Here is a 20,997-nt window from a genome sequence, read left to right on the forward strand (position 1 = left end):
ATTATTATCTAATGCAATATAAACCCTTGCATCCTTGGAAAATATAATTATGTTTAAAATTGTGTGAAATTGCCTGAGCTTTGGGCATCCAATGGGAAGCTTATTACTGATGATGTCATCTGTGGCATCACCAGGGTCAAGTTCAGCAGTTTGGGAAGTTGACACCAACTACTGTATGCAACCGACCACACACACCCTGTCTGTTAACTGCAGCGCTAATTACTGTACCAGATCAGCTAACAGGACTGGGCTGCATCATTAGTCTTTTAAAATAATTTGACAGTTTGTGTCAATGACAGAGTGCAATGGATGTAATTACAGCACTGAGAGGTTGGCCTGGCATTGCTATGTGGCTAATTAGAATTTGTTATGATCTGAGTGTTGTGCCAAATTCTGCATCCCCGGCGAGAATTGCACCCCCACCTCGCACATTGTAATGACGTCTACGGCAGCGCACTGTTTAAAAATGATAATCTTCTTTGTGGGTGTTCATCAACATGAGAAATGATCTGCCGTCTATATGGTTGTGAATGTTATTTCACCATATTTTGGGCTGTTTTTGAGTGAGGTGGAGGGTGGAGGTCTCCCCTGGGTCCTGGAGGTCGACTTTGGTATTTAAAACCCAGATGAAAGAGGTGACCTCCAGGCCTGCGGGTCTGTCCTGGATCATGGAAGCAGACTTTGTTTCTGTTTATATGCTTTGATGTAATTGTTGTTAATATTGGTTTAATCTCTTAGGTAAGAGACCTTGTATATACGCCCATTAGGGTTTCTTGTCTCTACCTGCACAATCTTGTTTTTTATAATCTTGTTTCCGTTCGTTTTTTCTTCAATTTTCTATGTGCAAACAAATAAAATAATGTAAAAAAAAAATGAATAAAATCTGGGCAGAGGTGACCTCCAGGCCTGGGCGACGCTTAAAAAACAGGGGGTGCAAATATCGGTGGGTTGTACCTATCAAGATTTGCATCCCCCTGTTTTTAAGTCAAAACAGCCCAAAACATGGTGGGTGCAATTCTCGCCGGGGGATGCAGAATTCGTCATAACACCGGAAACCACAACCTCACTTAGAAAAAAGTGAGAAAGAGAAAAAAAAGAAAGAAAAAGTTTGACTGGTGTTCTGCCAATCTCTAAAACAAGAGATATGTAGATATACAGTATACTTGTATTATGCATCTACTGTACATTTTGTACAGAATCTGCATACAGCACGTATAGCAATCCCTGCTGTTTTGCCGCAAAGTATTAGTATATATAGATATTTATAGATACTCTTATTTCACATGTTGATGGTGAGCAGAGGTAGTGTTGTTTGTTTTCATGCAGAGCAGCTGTGCAGTAGCTTCCACAACAAGACGTGCACCGCATCAGACACATCAACAGACTGAAAGGTCACCTCTTCTGCATAGGTTCTCATCAAATTCATACATATTTCATCACATACATTAACTTTCATTCCCGATGCATTATTAATGAGTGCAAAAGGAGGTTGATGAGTGGGAGGCGGCGGGGCATAAGAAAGCCTCATCGCAAAGTTTTGATACAACCTCATTATTACCCAAGGTAATAATAAAAGTAAGGCCCCATTTTGTCGAGTCAAACTATAATGCTGCTATTATAGGATCCAGGAGGTGGTCGCTCATGGACACATTATATAAAAACATATCCCTGCGTACATAAGTTACAAATGACGGTCTATAATCAGGCATGCCGAGTCAAAGTGACTATCCCCATCCAAATGTGTATTTTTAACAACGTTGATTGCACATTTACTATTTCACAGGGCTTTTCTGGTACTATCTCATGCAAATGAGTCGGTCACCCTCAGTGAGAGTGTTTGCGGCTAATTGATAAAACGGATGATTACATATAATTCAATTCATTTTGCTCAAACCTGATAATTAATCGTGTTATCATTAAGTAACAAAGTCTGGCAAGGCAGGGCAAATGAGAGTTGAGGGCAGATAACATCATCACAGCACTGTCTGACAATAAAGCAAAAATGAGGGGATTTATGCATGTGGGCATTTAAACAGTATGGTTCTTCGTAGTCTGGCTAAAGCCTGTAGCCACTATAATATGCAGTACATTTGAATGACTGTAATGCAGAGTCTACAAAGAGGTTATACGAGTGAGAAGATGCGACAGACGTCCCTCTCTCTTTGCTAGAAGTCACTGGCTCAAGAATGCAAACATCATCGCTCATGTTGTAGTTGTTGTATAAAGATGCAAAAGGAAGAATATTCAGTCATGGGTAAAATTGGACAAAGTCCGACGCTACAGCAGCTGTGGACGGCAGCAAGGACACTGCGCTACAGTGTGCTTCAAGGACACTACGCTAGCCACCGACAGTGTGCTTCAAGGACACTACGCTAGCCACCAACAGTGCGCTTCAAGGCTAAAATGACACAAATCCCACCAACATTCCAGAAGATTTATTCACCTTATGTAGCCCCGCCCACTTGACCCACTGCGTCACGACTTCGTTCAAAACGCCGGCTGTTTTACCTGCTGCTCAAACTAGTCTGACTCACCTGGTCAAACTTTTGACTCGCATATAGGAGTTTTATGGTTTATGAGTCACAGGCAGTGTAAACGCAATCAGAACTCCCGATTGTGTTTACACTTCCTGTTAGTCTCTCCGGCCAGACTGTCTCCTCTACAATAAGGTGAATAAGGACGTGGCGGTTGAAGGATTATGTGGACAACAAATCAGAATGTTTTGTAGTTATTTGTACTCAAAAAAAAGTCTGTCACTTCCATGAGAATTAGACATTTTCAGTAGGAAAACATTCCGATGGGTCTGCAATGTGTCACTACTAAATGCTAATTGAATAACTGCTCATTTACCGTAATTGGTTTTTGACCTCTCCTGAAGACACCATTAATACACAAGTTGTATAATAAAGGACTCCTTCAGCAAATATTAGTCATAGTTATAGATACATCTTCAAGAGGTAGAAACAGAGAGCCTTATAGAAACTGCCCACCTAAATGCCAGAGACAGGGAGGACTTCTCTTAAAATATCACACTGGTATGGCTCACTGGGGTTGACGTGCTGGGTATTTTTGCAGACCCATAGACCAGATTGTATCCTGGTTCTATGCTGCGTCAGCATGTCACATAATAAAACCAGGTTAAAATAATGCTATAGGTCCCTTCTTATCTGGATTCACACGTTTGAGTTTCCAGAAATACTAAATAAGGGGACGTACACAAAAATGATCAATCAGTGGGGTTATAAAGTAGCATTTTAGTTTCTCTTCCAAAACCAATGTGTCAAAGATATGCCCGGTTTAACCCTGCAAGCCCAGCTTGATTTTGCCCCTCTAATCAAGTATTTATTTTAATATGACTAACATGCAATATGATCTCAATGCATATTTGCATACATATTGCATTATAAATTGTATTCTTGTATTGTGCTCTTTGACATAAATCACCCACAGAGCGAATAGGTTTCGGATCAATAATGAAAACATCAAATTAACAACTTCAATCCAGCTCAATCCTTTTTAAAATAAGGGGAATATGCAGGGTCTTTGAGGCTTTTACAAATAGTAGTACATCTTTATTAATATATTTTCATAAAACAATTTAAGACTGTATCAAAAACTCAGTAAAAACATTAGATTTTATAACCTTTTTTTCTTCTTATGGTGATATCAGATATGAAATGTACATAATGCACGTACATTGTTGTGGTTTCTTCTTACCCCATCATTTTCTTAACATAATGCATTATTTCAGTGATGGGCAAGTAAACTTTTTTGTACCCCCCCCCCACCCCACAACCTATAAAGTCATTTTTTTGTCATGATTGTGTGATCATAAATCTAGACAGACAATTAAAAAATAAAATTATTTTCCCCCCCACCTAGCCCCCCCTTCCCCAACTAACTCTACTGATAAACACTAACGTTATGGAGTTCTTTAATTTCACAGGCACACCATTATGTACATACTCTTGTCCCCATGCCTCATCTGAACTGATAACAGGCAGGCATAAACATACAGTGCGCCGACTAGAGGCAGAGTAGTGATACTACAGTACTGTATGCCCCCCCCCCCCCACCCACCCACCCACCCACCCACCCAACCCCCATACGAACAAACTAAACCAAGTGAATGTAAGACAGTGGATCCACCTTCATCTTTTGCGTCACCCATTCTCTCCCTGCCGTGAACCCACATCATCACATTGGCCGCTTCCATATTGTGGTAGGAAATCCACAACGCTCGTCTTGACCAGAAGGCATCAACCTTGGCAACACTAAAAACCAGTCATCTCATAGGCAGGACCAGTGGCACACACATGAAAAAACAAAAAAGTCTTTTGTTTTGTAACTTAATTCATTGGGCTACATCTACAACAGGCATCATCAGTGTAATGTTGTCCTTTTTGATCAAGTAACAGAGGAAATCTCCGTCGTGTGGCGAGTTAAAAGGAAACAAATCATAAAAGGAAATAAATCCTCCTCCTTATTGTACTACCGGTTTACAATGGTTCATTTCCCCGCAAAGACACATAAGTGCGAGGTTTAGCAAGAATTTGCATAAGTGTGCTAGGTTTGCACAATGTTATTGTCAAGAGGGAGCAAAGCAAAAGAAGAGAACAGAGGCGGATCAAAGAGAGAAACAAAACTTAAATTTGTGTGTAAATAAAATAAAAAAAGCTTCATGCTTTCAGTTTGGCTTTTGTGTATTTCATTCACCTCTAGAAATAACAGTGCAAAATCTTAGTAAACCTGGCACAAAGACAGATTAGAGCGATATTGAACTTGTATAAAGATTAACATTGTGAGGGAGAGCCTCGAGTCTGTTGTCATGGCGACATTTGCTCCAAGCCCCTGTGTGGGGGGGGGGGGTGCAGTCTTTCCTGCTTCTTTATTATTTTCTATACAATAGAAACAGTTACGTCGTCGAAGATAAAATTGACTCTTCTTGGCAAAAAAAAAAAAAAAAAAAAAAGATTAAAAAAAGATTATGCGAGAAGTCGAAAGCAGATCGGAAGGACGACAAAAGAAAAAGAAGGCTGGAATTACAAACGGTCCCATCAAGTTGCCCTGTGCCGGTAGCAGAACGGTCTGATACAGTATCTTATCCATGATGGTCAAATATATGGGAAAGGTTTGCCTGCACCTCTAAAAAGTCAAAGCCTTTTTCATTGGACACATGTAAAATCACTCGGGTCGTAGTTCTCGTACAAACAAGCATCCCTACATTTGCACCCGCCTCCCTAAACTGAGAGCTCCGCCCGCCGAGCGTTAGGGAGGCACGTAGGGGGGCGGCGACCTGTACGAGGTCATGTTCTTGGGGCGAGAGCCTTTGCCCTCGATGGGGACGGTGAACGGTGGCGGGGGCTGGTAAGGAGGCGCGTTGGGATCCTCGTCCTGATAGATGGAATACTCCTCCAGCAGATCCTGGCTGAGCAGGGTACTGTGGGGGCCGGACATGGGGTACTCTGGAGGAGGCAGCGGGGGCTTCTCCTCCTGAAGGATGAGAGGAATACTGGAGGACGGCGGGGACTTGGAGTCATCGAGCTCGTCTGCAAAGATAATGGGGACTCCTTTCTTGATGAAGGTGGCCTGCTCCTCGATGGTCATCTTACCCCGGCGCTTCTTACGGTAGCAGACCATCGCGATGACCCCGGCTATCAGGAGCAGGGCCGCCACCACCACGGCCGGGATGACGGTGTGCAGGTAGACGTCATCGCTGCTCCTACGACTCGTGCCGGGCGAAGGCGTGGCTGTGGGGAGAACGGGCATGGGCACTTCACCTGGTGGGACAAAGGTGTAACTCTGACATTTGTTGGTGCCGCGAACGGAGATGTTAATGGCTTTGAACTCGGGCTCCATGGCTTTGGTAAAGGCCAGTTTGGGCGTGCCTTGGGGATCGGAGATCTTGTTGCTGAGAACGGTGATCTGGTCCTTTGGACAGGGACTCTGCTGGAGACTGTTATTGGTCCACTCCACCACGATGGAGCCCTTGGTGATGCTTCTCAGGGTCACTGTGCTACTGTTGCGATCGCCGAGGGCGTAGGCCAACTTTTTGGCCAAAGCAATTTTCTTGTGGACGTCGTTGGCCAGGGTTTTGGGGTCGCCGTGGAAACGGGCAGCAAACACAACCGAGGGTTTGTCATTCGTCGACCAACGGTTGACGCGAACCTCAAATGCGTCCATGATGCTTCTGCCGCCCTTATCGGTGGCCAGCATGAAGTACTCATGTTTTCCCTCGTGCTGCTCCTCTGGGAGACCATACAGGAGCTGGATTGTGCTGTTGAACTGAATCCAAGAGCGTTCACTCACCGCTTCTTCATCTTTGGGGTTTTGCTTCAAAGTCAGACGCAGTTTGTCAGCGGTACCGTCCTCTTTGTCAAAGAACGTATCGGGAGGAATCTTCACTTCAAAGTAGGTGCCGACCCACGCGTTCACCTCATCAATGGGATTGCGGATTTCTGGGGATGTATTCACTGGGTCCGGGACCATCGTCAGAGTGGTGGTGCGTCGGGGTGGTTTCGCCGTGGTGCTCTTAGGCTCCCGGGGGGCTGGGGTAGAGGTTTTGGGTTTCTTGGGTTTCTTCGTGGCAGACGTCTTGGGCCTCTTGGTGGTGCTCGGCGGCGTCGGCGAAGCGGTGGCCTCCACAAACGTAGGCCGGGTCACGGTGGGTTGGATGGGGACGGCGCTCGTGGTTCCGAGTACCCTGGTGGGTTGGGGAGGGCCCAACGCAGGCGTGTGGGCTATCTGATCTCGGACCCTGATGGTGGGCTTCACCGGCAGAGGCAGAGGGCCCCGGACGGGGGAAACGGAGCTGTCTGTCGCCGAGGCGATAGAGGGAGACGTCGGGGTGGGAACAACACGCACGGGGGGCTCCGGGTGAGTGGTGGGAGGAAGCAAGGAGGGCACAGGGGTAGGGGTATTGTATAACTGCCTTCTGACCCGTTTCACACCATGGGGCTTTTTGTTGACAATGTGCCAGCCGACCACTGGGTACCCCAGCCTGGCCGACATGGTCCCATCTTTGGCTGGGGATTTGACACTGCTGATGTCGGGGATATTGCTTTGGTCAAGGGCACAACCAAGTTTCCACGACAGCAGAGCCCCGTTCTCCACCACCTTCTTGGCGTTCCCAGGTCCGGCCATGAAGGCGGACATGTCAAACAAACGGTTGTTGACGACGGGCACCGCCCGCATGTGCTCCAGGGGCACGTGCGAGAACTTCCGCATGACGCCCATCAGGTTGACCCTCTGTTCGGCGGCCATCTTTGTCAGGTCAGCATCCAGGATGATGGTGAGGACGGTGACGGGCTCCTCTGTGCCACACGTGAAGGGTTGGAGGCCGCCGACGCCAGACTGGAGAGCGAGCAGGGCCGGTTCAGTGTCCGCCCGCTCTTCTGGGTACACCTCGACGGAGAAGACCGCGCTGGGGGACACTTGACTGCCGGCCTTGCCTTTCGTCTCTTCTCCAGATGCCAGGATGTGATGCACACCCTTGTCCTGCTCCAGAGCCAGGCCTCTGAGAACGCAGCCTTCTCGGTCCCAATGCAGCCAGGAGGGTAAGGTCTCCTTTCCCATCCCTGTGAGCTACAAGAGGAAAGACAAAAGCATACTTTAAAATATAACCGGTGGTTTTGATGAAGAACTTTTGCCAGCGAGACTGCATTTAGGCAAATAGAGAAAAAAGGGGCATATTAGACTTTAAAATAATTGAGAGTACAAGCAGCCAAAATGCTTTCCCTAGAATTCATTTACGCAACTCCATACAGTTTATCAAATCTTGTCCAATATAGTAAACAGGAAGCCAGAGTGAGCTCATTTCATAATAACCGCTATCTGAGTCATCATCACCCGTCATTTTGAGTTATTACTATATGACAGGATATGATTCCGCATCACACTGTGGACCAATAATACTCTCTCATCTCATTTAAGTCTGGCTGGAACAAATTGCAGCACAGTCAACTTCAATCAGCTGTGACACGCTGATAACAAAAAACAACAACATACGGGCACAAAAGCTCTATGATGCGTTTCTATCTATGGTGTCCGAAAAATGACCAATCGTAAGAAACTTTGGACCATGTGGCCACACTGGGAGGAGAAGAATAAAAATAACAGTTAAACAATTATCAAGTGCTTATGTGAATATGTAAGTTAAGCCCATTGCATACTGTAGATCTTCAGTGCTACCTGAAAATGTTTCCGTTTCCTTCATACTGAAGAAGACCCATTTCTGTTCTGTGGGAATGACTGTTCCCAATTCAAAAGTGATTTTGAAAAATGGCAGCTCTAAGTGAGGCAAACCCTTGTCATTATTGACTGGAGGCGAGCGCCGAGCACAATAGCTGGCAATAGACAGCACAATAGACATGGCAGGTGGTCATAAAGGATTTGAGATGTTGCGAGAAACATTAAATAATAATGAAAATCAGGCTTGTAATAAACACACTGAAACGCCAAACTAAAAACACAAAAAACTTGCAGTTGTCTCATTATATTGTTATGCAAGTTCAACTATCGCCTACTGTGTGAATGCAGCACTGTTCACCTATTCACCTTATTCTTTGCCCACACATGGACGCTTCCGCATTACGTCATTTCGTAATAGTATTTCCGTTTTGACTTGCCAAAAACCCCGCAGGCAAAATGGCCACGCACACTCCGCTCCTAAAGTGGCAAAATTACTCCCCCATAAACTAACATATCTTGGCCAATACGTATGTAACATACAAAATAAAACAACCCGTAATATCTTAATTTTATGTAGAATGCAGAGGACATGTAACTGTTTAGTTAAAACTTGCATTCCAGGAATATTGTGCTCTTAAGATGACGTTAGTGGAGTCGAGGCTGTTGCGTCCTGAAACCCACATAGGTTGCGTGCGATTCGAGGCGTAACCTGTGTGCGTTTTAGCGTAACCTATGTGCAATTCGAAATAACGCATCCGAGATAGAAACGTTATGAATATAGCCACGTTATAAACAACAAACTAACGCTGGTGATCCGTATGGAAACAGTGTTACTCGAAATGGTTAAAAGTTATATCAATTTGGTCATTCAGTGGCATTTTACTGCCATATAACATAACTAACTAGCGGCTAATATTAGCCACAGAAGGCAACTAGCACTGAACCGGAAGAACAAATACGTTTGCGTTGAACGCGGAAGAGAGAAAAAGTGGGCGTGGTGAATAAGGTGAATACACCTGTTACGTATAGCATATAGGAATGTAGAGTAGCCAAGTTATCCTTCCGTTCAGTTCCAATTCAGTTCCATACATAAATGTTGGAACGACATCACATTTTAGTTTTTGCTTTTAGAAACTATCCAATCAACGGTCAGATTTCCAGGTTATGGGGGGAACCAAAATTATGTTCAGGTACAATAGAAAGTCATGAAATCGTTTATCTCCTAATTTGATCATGTACTTTGTAATTTTGTGATGTTTTTTTTTATTATCATATGACAACCTTCAGTACATCATTTTGCACAGACTGATCAATTTCCCTATAGTGTCAGTTTGCTGACATACTGTAGAAAACATTTGCAGTTTGTTTAACTGACAACACAAAACGATAAATATCAGGTTATGAAGGCCTCAATATGACATTTTAATTGCTACATATAAAGCTACCATACGGTACCTCTATGCTGCTATAGCACATTTTCACAGTACTTACATGGACATTACAGGTTCCATTGGGAGGTCCTGGTGGAACCCTCAGCTCAAACACCTGGCCCACGATGGCCGTGGAGTCGGGGATGCCAGTGTGCACTCCCCCTGCAGGCGGCCCCTCGCTGACCGCAGACGCTGCTGCCTGCAGCTCGGAGAGCATGGAGGACTGCATGGAGGCCTCCAGCTCCACGGACATCTCCACCAGGGTCTCTCGCTGTTGTCCCGTCGCGGGTACAGTGCCCTGGGCCAGGGCCACCAGAAGCCCCAGTACCAGAGAGATAGTCCTGCCCGGAAGAAGCCTGCTCCTCCCGCTGCAGCAGCAGCCCGTGTCTCTCCATCTGTGGTGCATAGTGATGATAGGCCTTTGTGCTCCCCGACAGATGTCGACGAACAACTGAAGAGGCCACACGCACACGCGCTCAAGTCGATCTGATGGAATGGCTTGTGTGGTGGTGGGTCAGATTCTATGGTTACAGGGGGTGCTGAGAAATGCGGCGTTCTTTCGTTGTTGTCCTCTCTGATCCATGAAGAGATCTTCGGGCGGGTTTAGACAGCCATATCAGTCAGCTGTGCAAGACAAGAGAAGAGAGAAAAACAAACATTATAACGTGATTTGTGAGTGAGAATCGTGTAAAAAAAGCAACAATATTACTGTAGGTATTACTGGCACAAGAAAAGTTGATACCATTTGATTTTAATAATTGCAACAATTTCTGAAGCAGTGTTTGATGAGACTGATGAATACATAACTGCCAACATAAGAAAATGACTGGTTGGGGGAGAGAGAGAAAAAGCCAAATCAACTAGTTTCAGTCTATATGCCAGCTATTCTCAACCACTGGGTCGTGGCCCACTGGTGGGCCTCAGAGCACCATGTAGTGCGCCACGGAGGCAGTGGTATTGCCACTTAGATTAATTAAAATTAAATAAAAAAACATGATTACAGCTAGTTGTTTATTTATTTTTTATATATCTAAATGTGCTCAAGAATTATATAAATCAAAAACTTCAAATTAAAATGCATAATTTTGATGACTTTTTTTCTCTCTCTTTCATTTATCTGGGAAGGTGGTCCTCGGAACTCTTTTAACAATCAAGTGGGCCTTAAAGTCGAGGTGAACCCGTTCGTCACGTGCATCAGAGTCCGTTTCAGACTGAAAACAAATTGAGAGGCGGACCATATACGGTGTCGATTATTTGATTTGACAATTCTGAGGACTGGCTTTGGCATTGGCCAATCCTGGCGTGTTCCACCCCCAAATCGGGTGGGATTCAGCGTGTTGTCGTGCTACGCGAGTGGGATCCGCGGAGTACCAGGCAGCCAGGCTGCTTCGTGCGGAGCGAGCGGACAATCCAATGCATGGGTGCTGCCCGCCCGCCTGGAAACTCTGAGAGACGACCCCTGACAGCCAGGGAGGCTGTCAGGCTCGGAGGCGCGCGCCATTATCATTATAAATGTAAATAATATTCCTGGAATGCGTGTTTTAACGAGCCAGTTACATTTCTTTGCATTATTAGAGATTATAGTTTTTGTTTTTTGTTCATGTTTCTAACAATTGGCCAAGTTAGTAGTTAGTTTATGGGATAGGAATTCTGCCAGATGACAGGCACTAGGCGCCATTTTCTCTTTCTTTTGGAAGAGAAAATTATCCTGAAATGAAGACTTGATTGACAGCTGCATGTCGTGATATGATTGGTTGAAATGGGGTAGAAATTTGATAGTACTAGGTGACGTCAGCAAACTGTACATTACTGTTATCAATGAAATCTTGAAAAATGAACTTTTGATGTGGAAAAAGTGTGAAAAACGAAAGAAATTAGACTTTTGTGATTTTGTTTGCATACATTATTAAATAGGTGCACTGCATACCCAGGTATTTGAAGTAAAAGAAAAGAAAATGTTTAATTTTTTTCATTTTTGGGTTCAGCTCGACTTTAAAGGAACACTCAGCCTATTTTCAACCAGCTTTGTATCATTAGAACATCAGTAGTATATCAGAAAACTGTAAACGGTTTTGAAGTCTGTCATTTAATTTGACAGTTATTGAGTGTTAAAGTGTGGACCAGTGACATCACTGGTCCACACTAACTCAAATTAATAACTCATTAACTCAAATCAACTCTCAAACTGTAAACGGTTTTGAAGTCATTCATCTAGTTTGACAGTTATTGAGAGTTGATTTGAGTTAATGAGTTATTAATTTGAGTTAGTGTGGACCAGTGATGTCACTGGTCCACACTTTAACACTCAATAACTGTCAAATTAAATGACAGACTTCAAAACCGTTTACAGTTTTCTGATATACTACTGATGTTCTAATGATACAAAGCTGGTTGAAAATGGGCAGAGTGTTCCTTTAAGTTACAAAAGGTTGAGAACCCCTGGTCTATGCTGTGAGAATCAAGTAGACCTACTCCACTATAGCCTAGGAGGGCCTAGGCGATATTTTGCCATTGGCACAATACAACCAGACATTTTATTGGGTTAACCTCACTCAGGGAAACACAGCATGTTGTGGCTAGCTGGCAGAGAGCAGAGTCCTCAGAGTTTCCAGCCAGACAAAACATGCTGATTTAAATTCCATTCTACAACACCTCAAATCAGCTTATTGTCTACATGGGGGGGGGGGGGGGGGATCTACAGTGAGCTTCCATCCTGGTCACCCTGGACCCAGAGCCCTGCAGGGGTTTCACTCTTGCCATCCAAACAGGGATTGATTTGCATCTGTGATGCCAAGTGAATGCAATTAACCCCCTGGTAAGACCGGGACAACCTGCCTACAACTGTAAACTGTTTGCTTTCTGCAGAAGAAGCCTCGGCTAAATTCGATGACTCAAAAACTCTAGTCACGTGGTGCCAGCTGCTCAAATATAGGCCTAGCCCCGTTCCAAAGATAACAAACTGAAAAAGCACAGATGGCCAAAAAGTGAACCAATGAGTCAGAAACTAATTGGAGATATCCAAATGTTTTCAAAAGCAATAAACAGTGTTTAAAAAGGACTCGTTGAACCCGCACTAATCTTCATTTGCCTGTCAGGGGGATTTCACTATAGTGAGTCTCAGGAGATGCACGAGTGTCAGAGGTCGTTTGTCTTGCTTGTAAGTTTTAATTAGGTGCCCTGGGGGTTGGAATTAAGAGTCTCCATTGTGCTGACCCAGCCAACCCCAATCCCTGTAGCACTGGGTCAGCCAATTGCCTGGAATTCTAATGCCCGGCAGCAGCCAGCAGCACCAGGCTGTGACGTCAGCCTACACTCCAAAACACTTCCATTTGTTGCCTGCTTTCAGCTGTTCCAAAGAGTGATGGAGGAGGAGGAGGGGGAGGGGGAGGGGGAGGGCCTTCTGCAAACTCAGATCAAACGCATCTCAGTCATTTACTGGTCAAGCTTTCGGGTCGACACAATTGTAACGACCCTATTCAAACAAAGACACTCCCCTGCAGGAGTCCAGGAATGTGCAATTTTGCAATCACAATAGTTAACCAATCCCTGTGCAACGTTTGGAGAACTTGCAGTTTTGCAACATTAAGGCAATTTCAGGAATCAAATGTCCAACTGAACGGTCCCGAGTCTTTGATTTACACACCCTTTGCAACAAGAAATCCAACCAAAAAAATAAATGGGAACTTTTTTAATGAAACTACATCGATTGGTTCATGGTGAAATTGTCCCTACATTTAAATAGATTGATTTCATTTGGTACTGTGCTGACGTCGAGTTGAACGTTAAAGGCTAGAATCGCAGATGCTAAGAAGAAGTGACGCCCCCACAGTATTATTTTAGTTTGATGTTTGCACACACAGTCAATAATACAGTAGTAGCGTCTAAAAACAATTCTGAACTACACTTCACAATTATTATGTCTGAGGTTTACGAGAGAGAGAGAGAGATATATTATGAGAAATAGCTTGGACAAAGACCTCAGTCTTGGGTGTTCAGTTAGAATTTGGGCATTCAAAAGCGTTTGGGGGGGGGGGGAAAGGTGTGGGGGGGATTTACAACACACTCTGGTGCTGTAATTGTGTGTGCTGACTGGTGTTCAGATTATGTTATGTATTTGTCCAGAAAAATATTGGGCCATCAATCACTCTGCCCTTGTCCCAATTAAGTTATCTCACCTTTTGAAAAAGCCAATTAAAATTGGACAATAGAGTGCATCACATGCAATTGTGCCGGTTTGAATCATCTCTGGCCTGTCTTTGAGTCTTGACATAAACCAATATTCATCCTTCCTTTATATTCTCAAATTCTTGCCTACAACTTGACAAGTACTGTGTGAGGCTTTCGCTTCCATACAAATGGATCTAAGCAGCCGTTTCTCTCCTTTTTTAGAACACCTGCCAGCGCTGAAATCATTCCGCTTTTGTAACTGAACATACAGGAGTCAGAAATCTGCACAGTTGGCTCCGCTTAATAGCCAGCCAGTGCTGCTGCTCAGGGCTCACAAAAGGCCACCACAATTCTTTTGCATTCAAAACATGACCATGATCCCTGGAGTTGGTAAGGGAGAGAGTGTGCGCACATATCGTCATCTACTGTTAGCGATTGACAAGAAAACATTAAACATTTATCATGTTTTTCAAACCACAATGAGCAATATGTAAAACCATGTAAAATAAATATGAATACCTATATGGAATGTGTAAAAAAGGAAGTGGCTGTGCGCACATCCAAAACGTAGTAGGCCCAGGTGCTGGACAAAAGTGTGATATATGAATGAAAAGAAGGAATGTCCGCACACTGGTTGATGTTCCCAGGTTTATTTCAACCCTTTCAATAAAACAACGTTTCGACCGTATAGGTCTTCATCAGGCAAGAAATGCTTCTTGCCTGATGAAGACCTATACGGTTGAAACGTTGTTTTATTGAAAGGGTTGAAATAAACCTGGTGGGAACATCAACCAGTGTGCGGACATTCCTTCTTTTCATTCCTATATGGAATGTGTACCATTGTTAGCACTAATAAACGGCGGTGTTTCTACCAGAAGGGAATTGTTATTATGACTGGATCAATTTTCAATTAAGCCACATCCTCAGGGTTTCTGTACCCTATATCTTCATACAAAAATATTGAATAGGCCTGCCTATATCAAACATATACTGATGGTTATCTGTCCCGTGTCATAGACATTTTGCCTCCGCCATCCAACTACATATAGAATGCTGAGTGATTGCTCACTTAACTCATTAACCATGTTGAGACATGCACCTAACCTGAGATCTCAATCAGACAGACATTGAGTGGGAGACCTTCTAGCCCCGCCTCCCTGTGTGTATAGCCCTCCTCTGACTCAGACGATTCGTGGATGTTCAACCACACTTTCTAAAGCAGTCTCTTTTGAGATACAAGGCCAAGCAGCAAGCGTACCTTGCTGCAGCAGGCCTTCAATACAATGTGCTGGCTCAGCAGGAAGAGAAGAAAAGTATTGCTCGACTCATCCATCCATATCAATTATGTTATATTTGAAAGTACAAGCGTGTTAACATAAAACTAGCTTTTGCCTAACAGGCTTGATTTAATCCAGACAGAGGACGACTACACCTCGGGCCGTTTGCCACACAAGAAAAGAAAACAAACATTTGCGAACATCAAAGTCGGCTCTCCACCGTGTGGCCTAGATTCTATCATGTTCCCATTTTCTCAGCACCCGTCAGAATCCCATTTCCCAAGAACATGTACCAAACAAATGTGAAACATTAATTTTAATATGTTGGTTTAAAATGTGGTGGCATGCAATGAACACCGCAAACAAAATTTTAACTAAACTAGCCTGTAATAAAATAAATTTGATGGAGGAGGAGTAAATCTCAACACTGAGGATATGTCATTTGACCCAAGGGGCCTACATTCAAACATGCCATGACAAAAGAGTTTTGGATGACGCCATGTTGCCCATATTTGAGAGGACTGACCTTTGGCAGACTTAAAAAGCCTAGGGCAGAACGAAAAAGAGGACAAACTCATAATCAGATGCCGCATTTTTACAACTATTCTCAGCCTATGAATGAAGAATAAATAGAACATACTCACTTGCTTTGTGCAAATGACAGCCTGCCTAAATAACACTTCACAGCGCTCTGTGAGGGTAATTGTGCGTCACTGTTATCATTGTGCCTATGTGTTATAATTACTAGGAAGGAATAGGAAGCACCTCTTTTTTTCTCACACAACTTTTCTTTTTTTCCCCCTCACAGAGCAGAAACAAGTGTAGTCTTGAAGGCCCGAGTGCTAAACCAAAGGTTATATGAAGGTGTTGTTAGCTTCTGACATTTATTTTGTGACTTCCAACTGTGTATACACACACACACACACACACACACACACACTGAACAGTAATACCTCACTGTTCCTCTAACAAGCCCTTCTCTATAAAAGGGTAAACAATATGATGACACAGGCCTGAGTGTGGGGCCCGTGTGGCCTGGTCTACTGGACGACCCAGTTCACACAACTGTATCATGGTGTGTCAATGCTGTCTGCAGTTTAACGCTCGTTAAAACTTGAAACCCATCAAAAATAATTAGGCCTCAAACGCACTCCTGGCCATTAAGACGACGTATCACATCCAGCAGCCTCTGATAGTGTGTGAGCTGAATAACAAACGTATCCACAAGACAAGCTTGACTTGCAATTGTTTCCCTTGTGTTACCTAAACACTGCCCAACAAAGTAATGACTGTATCCAGAGAATAGACAAAACAGACTAGCTTTGTGGGAACGTCTACCTTGGTATGATGACCTATGAGATCTTGTTTGCAGTAAATATGCTACTGTCAAAAATCGCAGCTGGAGGTCGAGAGACCACCATGTCTTTTCTGATTGTAACCTGAGCCAAAACTTTAGTTTTCAGTGTAAACCACTGCGGTAAATGTGTGTAATGGACCCCAACAAGTGGCAACCTTCGCTGGTAATGTTAGTGGTTAGGCTGTTTTAAGGGCTTATCTGTTAATCAGTGCATCTCAATTCCAAGTAAACTGTGATCTACGGATCCAACTATCAACCATGATAATAATGATACGTAAACGCTATATCATATAGATCAAAACAACTGTGCAAAGTTTAAACAAGGTTGCTACGGGACCTATAACTACTGTTGGAAAAATAACATGAACATGAACAGTTAAAATCAGCCCAGCCCAATTAACGCATGACCCTGGTTGACGGTAGAAAATATGGCATTCTTCATCAACAAAATAAAGAAATGACCCAATGTTTCGTGATGAGCTCGGTCGTATCCAATTAGCCACTATAGCCAGCTGGATTAGCCACACAGTGTTTATAGCTAGCTTACTAACGATAGCTAACGGGCCCATTTCAGTCAAGTGGTGGTGGCCCCCGTGTACTGGACACGGCAACGTTATAGCAGGCCTTTTGATATTGGCCACCTAAAAAGCGTTCGCTCTTGATAAAGGATTTAATAACTCGCACTGTGTTAACCTGCTGTTATCGGGAGACTATCAGCTAAACAATATGCAAAATCAAAAACAACAAACCGAATAATTGTCTAGAGACTGAACGCGCATCTAGCGCAGAGATGCACCTGTTTTTATTCTAGGCGGAAACGAGTAACGTTAGCCGCGGCTGCTGCTGCTCGGGCATCAACCACTAAACACAGCTGCATAGCTCTTCATAGATACAGCTAGGTTAGCCAGTCTATTAGCTACACAGATAGTAAAATAACCGTACCTAACATTGCTTCTTGCAAACATCCCCCAAATAAGGTCGCTTTATAGGTCCATCCTTTTAAAATGTCGAACACGATCAACCAAAGAATGAATGGGGGCAGAGCACTGATAGCCACCCTGTGTAAAGAAGGCTAACTAACAGGCTAACGACTAGAGAAGAACTTATATTGATGACAAATAAACTGGATGCTGCCGGTGTCGGCGGCCCATCAGGACCCATAGCTAATTTGGTAACCGAACCGGGCTAGCGATTATGAAGAGAATGGCATTTGTTTTTAATATGTATAGAATGCTAATGCAAAGACAGCGACAGAAAGCAAAACTCAAACTGACCTTGTTAGCTTAGCTAGCGTTAGCTAACCCGCGCTGTAATGTCTCCTCTTCTACCCGAAGTAAGCCGCGGAGACTTCCAAAATGCCATTAAAACATGCGCTTTCCACTCACCGACACAAGCAGACAGCTATCTAGCAGGTATTATTAACTAGGCTATTTTGACCACAGCCCAACGTAACAGATTTAACGTTCATCTTTCTGGATTGGTTAGTCTAGGAGATATAACGCTACTGTTCTCACAGTTCTGTGTTGTAATTATGTTGATAGCTTAGCTACTCCTCCCTTACTGCCTGCCTGCCTCTGTCCTCTTCACAGGTCTACAGGTTGAGGCTAATCATCATGACTCCGCCTCTCTTTATTTGGAAACAGATGCAGGTGAAATGACAGATGTGTGCACGCTCAGAAGAGGTAAGTTGTTATAGGTAAGCATAAACATCATTGTCAGTTGTTCAAGCATACTTACACAAATATGGCACAAGTCTAATCACCACGGATCATCATATTCCGACCTTGAGTGGAACTATTTATTAGGCTACTAATTAGGTTACAATAGTTTTGAATTGGCAGGAGCAGTGTAAGGTGAAAGTTAACAGCATTCTTCACATGTGTATCCAGGCACTATAATGTTCAGAGAATAGCCTACATTTCGTCATGTTGCCTTTGGTGGAGGAAACTATTTTGATTGTCCTCCAACTTCACTGAGATTCAGTGCCATCACCAGAGAGCTGCTGCGGCTTGTGTACGCTGCTTTGAGGTTTCAATCTTATACTTCCAAGACTGTCACAAGATGTATAATATTCCAGACATCCGACCACATTTGTGAATGGTATTGGCAGAATTGCCTTTTTGTGGAATCATATTCTATATAAGCTTGAAATCATGGACGAAGATCTGGTCTAAAACCAGATGTGTGGCACATGCTTTTTAAGCACCTATATCTCAGAGGATATGTTTGTGTGACTAAAATCCATTGCATCTGTTGCTGAATGTTGAGACAGAGATTCAGAGTATTGCTAGGTTCTCAAGTTAGATTGGACTATCATGCGTGTGTGCCCCTCCGTCTGTATATTCTAAAACTCATTATAGACAAGCATTGTCAATTAGTAGCCCCAAGTCCCCTTAGTCCCATGGTGGCAGCTGGGTAGCAGTGAAACACACCTGATGGGACTGACAACACTCTTCTGATATCTGTGCTTGTTGGGTTTGAAAATACATCTTTTTTTATATTATCAAATTATTTTAGACTATATTGAGAGCTACAGGTCAACAGATGCTGCTCATAGAGTTCACTTGGGTTTGAAATAGTCAAGTCAGATAAGTTGAAGATCGTTCAGTCCAAAGGTTATATTTGTTCACAGATGGGTGTTGGAATATTTAACAATGAAATTAGTCGTTTTCTGTTTGTGCAATGACAATATTAGGTGTAACATGTCCAGGAAGTTTTGCCAGTAATTAATTGCACAGTGATATCTTCAACCAAACCTTTCTGCAACCAAAGGTAATTTATAACTTTGAGGTTGCTTTACTTTGTCAATACAGTATTGATTTATCTACTAATAATCAATACTAAGAATGTCACAGGTGAAAATCAAACTTCAGGGGAAACAAATGTGTGATGGTGTTCAAGGATTTCCTATGTTGGATAGGACTGCAGTGCAGGGTGACTCAGTGTTGACAATAGCATGCTTTTGGGTCAAAGTACACAGCCTGAGAGAAACACATGGCTGTTGAGTGAAGATATTGGCCATATTATTGATCACAGGCATGTGGTTCTATAGGATCAAGGGTGAATATGTTATTCTAATAGATATCAGGAGTTCATGCCCAATCCATACTCCAAAAGGAAACAACATGGAAGCTCTAAAATAGATTGATAGAACTAATGCTACCTGGATTAGCAGAATGTAGCAACAAAATATAACTTTTTCATATATATTGCAGTTGTCGGGAAATATGAAAGGTGTTGATTGAACAAGTTATTTATGCAAGCAAGACGCATTATTTAACCGCCAAAGCAATTCCATGCAAATTCTAGCTCATATGCTACAATCAATATTGGTCTTCAGTGAAACATTATGTATCTGTTGAGGAGTTCCCTGCTCTCCTGCATTCTAAATGAAGATCGCTTAAGATTATTCCTTTACCCTGACAACTTCATTTCCTTGCCTTTTACTGTGCAACAGATACACATGCAAAGGAGCCGAGTTCTTTGTCGAGAGAGATCTCTTTTAGCCGATATGAATGACAGGTAATATTACCCTGCATTATTGTGGTTTTTAAATAGGGCATATAAGCTCTGTGGGGAATCACTTGACGGCTAAGGTAAAGTTAGAGAGATGAAGACTCATATCTCCCAGATGAACAGCTTGTGTTGAAGTGTGGAGCCACGTGCACGCAGCACAGTCAAGCTCTCAAAATGCAATGGTGTTCAAAGATATCGTCACACGACCAAATAACACCTTGAAAATGTTCAATCTTGTTATTTGCTTTGCCGCCAAATTACGTGGTGTCGTTTAGTCACCAGAAAATATTTCACATCTGTGGCGCCAAGAAATGAAAACAGCATCATACATTCTCAAAAAGAACAGGATACGCTCTGACCGGAAAAATGGACTGTACAGTATGTTCGTGACGATAATGAAAGGGCCTTCAAATACTAATAATAAACCCCTTGATGAACATGATTATGATTAGACAGAGAAACAGAGCCTGTCCATAGCAGTTCATAGACCTGTCAATCATCTGAATCCCTGACTCTTTGTTCACGCCTCCAGTGAGACTTGGTAGAATGGAAGAAAGTGATTTGCATGTGGTTGAGAGAGCACATTTCGTATTGACTCATTTAAATGACTGATATAGGTGCCGTTTGATTATAGGTGTAAAATGATGATGTTTCAGATGCTCCGTGGATCGATTTATGATTCATAATACAACACGAATGCATTCAGAGTTTTAAAAATATTCAATGTCATTATTTTGTATTTCAAACGTCTCTAAATCAAATGTATACAACAGGAATATAGACATAATAATAATAATAATAATAATAATACATACGTTTTATATAGCGCTTTTCTGGGGAACTCAAAGACGCTTTACAATACATAGAAAAGTAATACAGTAAACAAAACTAAATAACAAGAACGAATACAGATACAAAACAAATACAAATCAATAGATTGCAGAGATGGAATGGTGGTTAGAGGTAGAAGTCAGATATTGTAGGCTGTTTTGAAGAGGCGGGATAATAATGTAGACATTACATGCACATGTCAGCAACAATGTCAGCTGAGAAGAAACCC

General features: G+C 43.0%; 1 protein-coding gene across 2 annotated transcripts; it reads right to left on the minus strand.

Annotated features, from left to right (window-relative positions):
• Positions 1-4,107: 4,107 nt before the first annotated feature.
• LOC310780824 (dystroglycan 1-like) lies at positions 4,108-17,905 on the minus strand. Of its 2 annotated transcripts, none has more exons than XM_083641321.1 (3): positions 17,696-17,905; positions 9,682-10,244; positions 4,108-7,584 (listed from the first exon to the last, which is right to left on the minus strand). In XM_083641321.1, the coding sequence occupies exons 2-3, from the start codon at positions 10,024-10,026 to the stop codon at positions 5,269-5,271; spliced, it is 2,661 nt and encodes an 886-aa protein (XP_083497447.1). In that variant the 5' UTR covers positions 10,027-10,244; positions 17,696-17,905; the 3' UTR covers positions 4,108-5,268. The 2 variants fall into 2 exon arrangements, with proteins under 2 accessions (XP_083497447.1, XP_083497448.1); XM_083641322.1 differs by having other exon boundaries at positions 17,807-17,896.
• Between the last annotated feature and the right edge of the window lie 3,092 nt (positions 17,906-20,997).

Source organism: Poromitra crassiceps (genome assembly GCF_964638095.1).
Source record: "Poromitra crassiceps genome assembly, chromosome: 8".
In the NCBI taxonomy this organism is placed as follows: Eukaryota; Metazoa; Chordata; class Actinopteri; order Beryciformes; family Melamphaidae; genus Poromitra; species Poromitra crassiceps.

Bases quoted from the DNA above. Each gene is read 5' to 3' on its own strand.
- LOC310780824 (XM_083641321.1), bottom strand. From the start codon at position 10,026: ATGCACCACAGATGGAGAGACACGGGCTGCTGCTGCAGCGGGAGGAGC. The intron at 7,585-9,681 runs GTAAGTACTGTG...TTCCTCTTGTAG, and splicing joins ATGGAACCTGTAATGTCCAT to CTCACAGGGATGGGAAAGGA.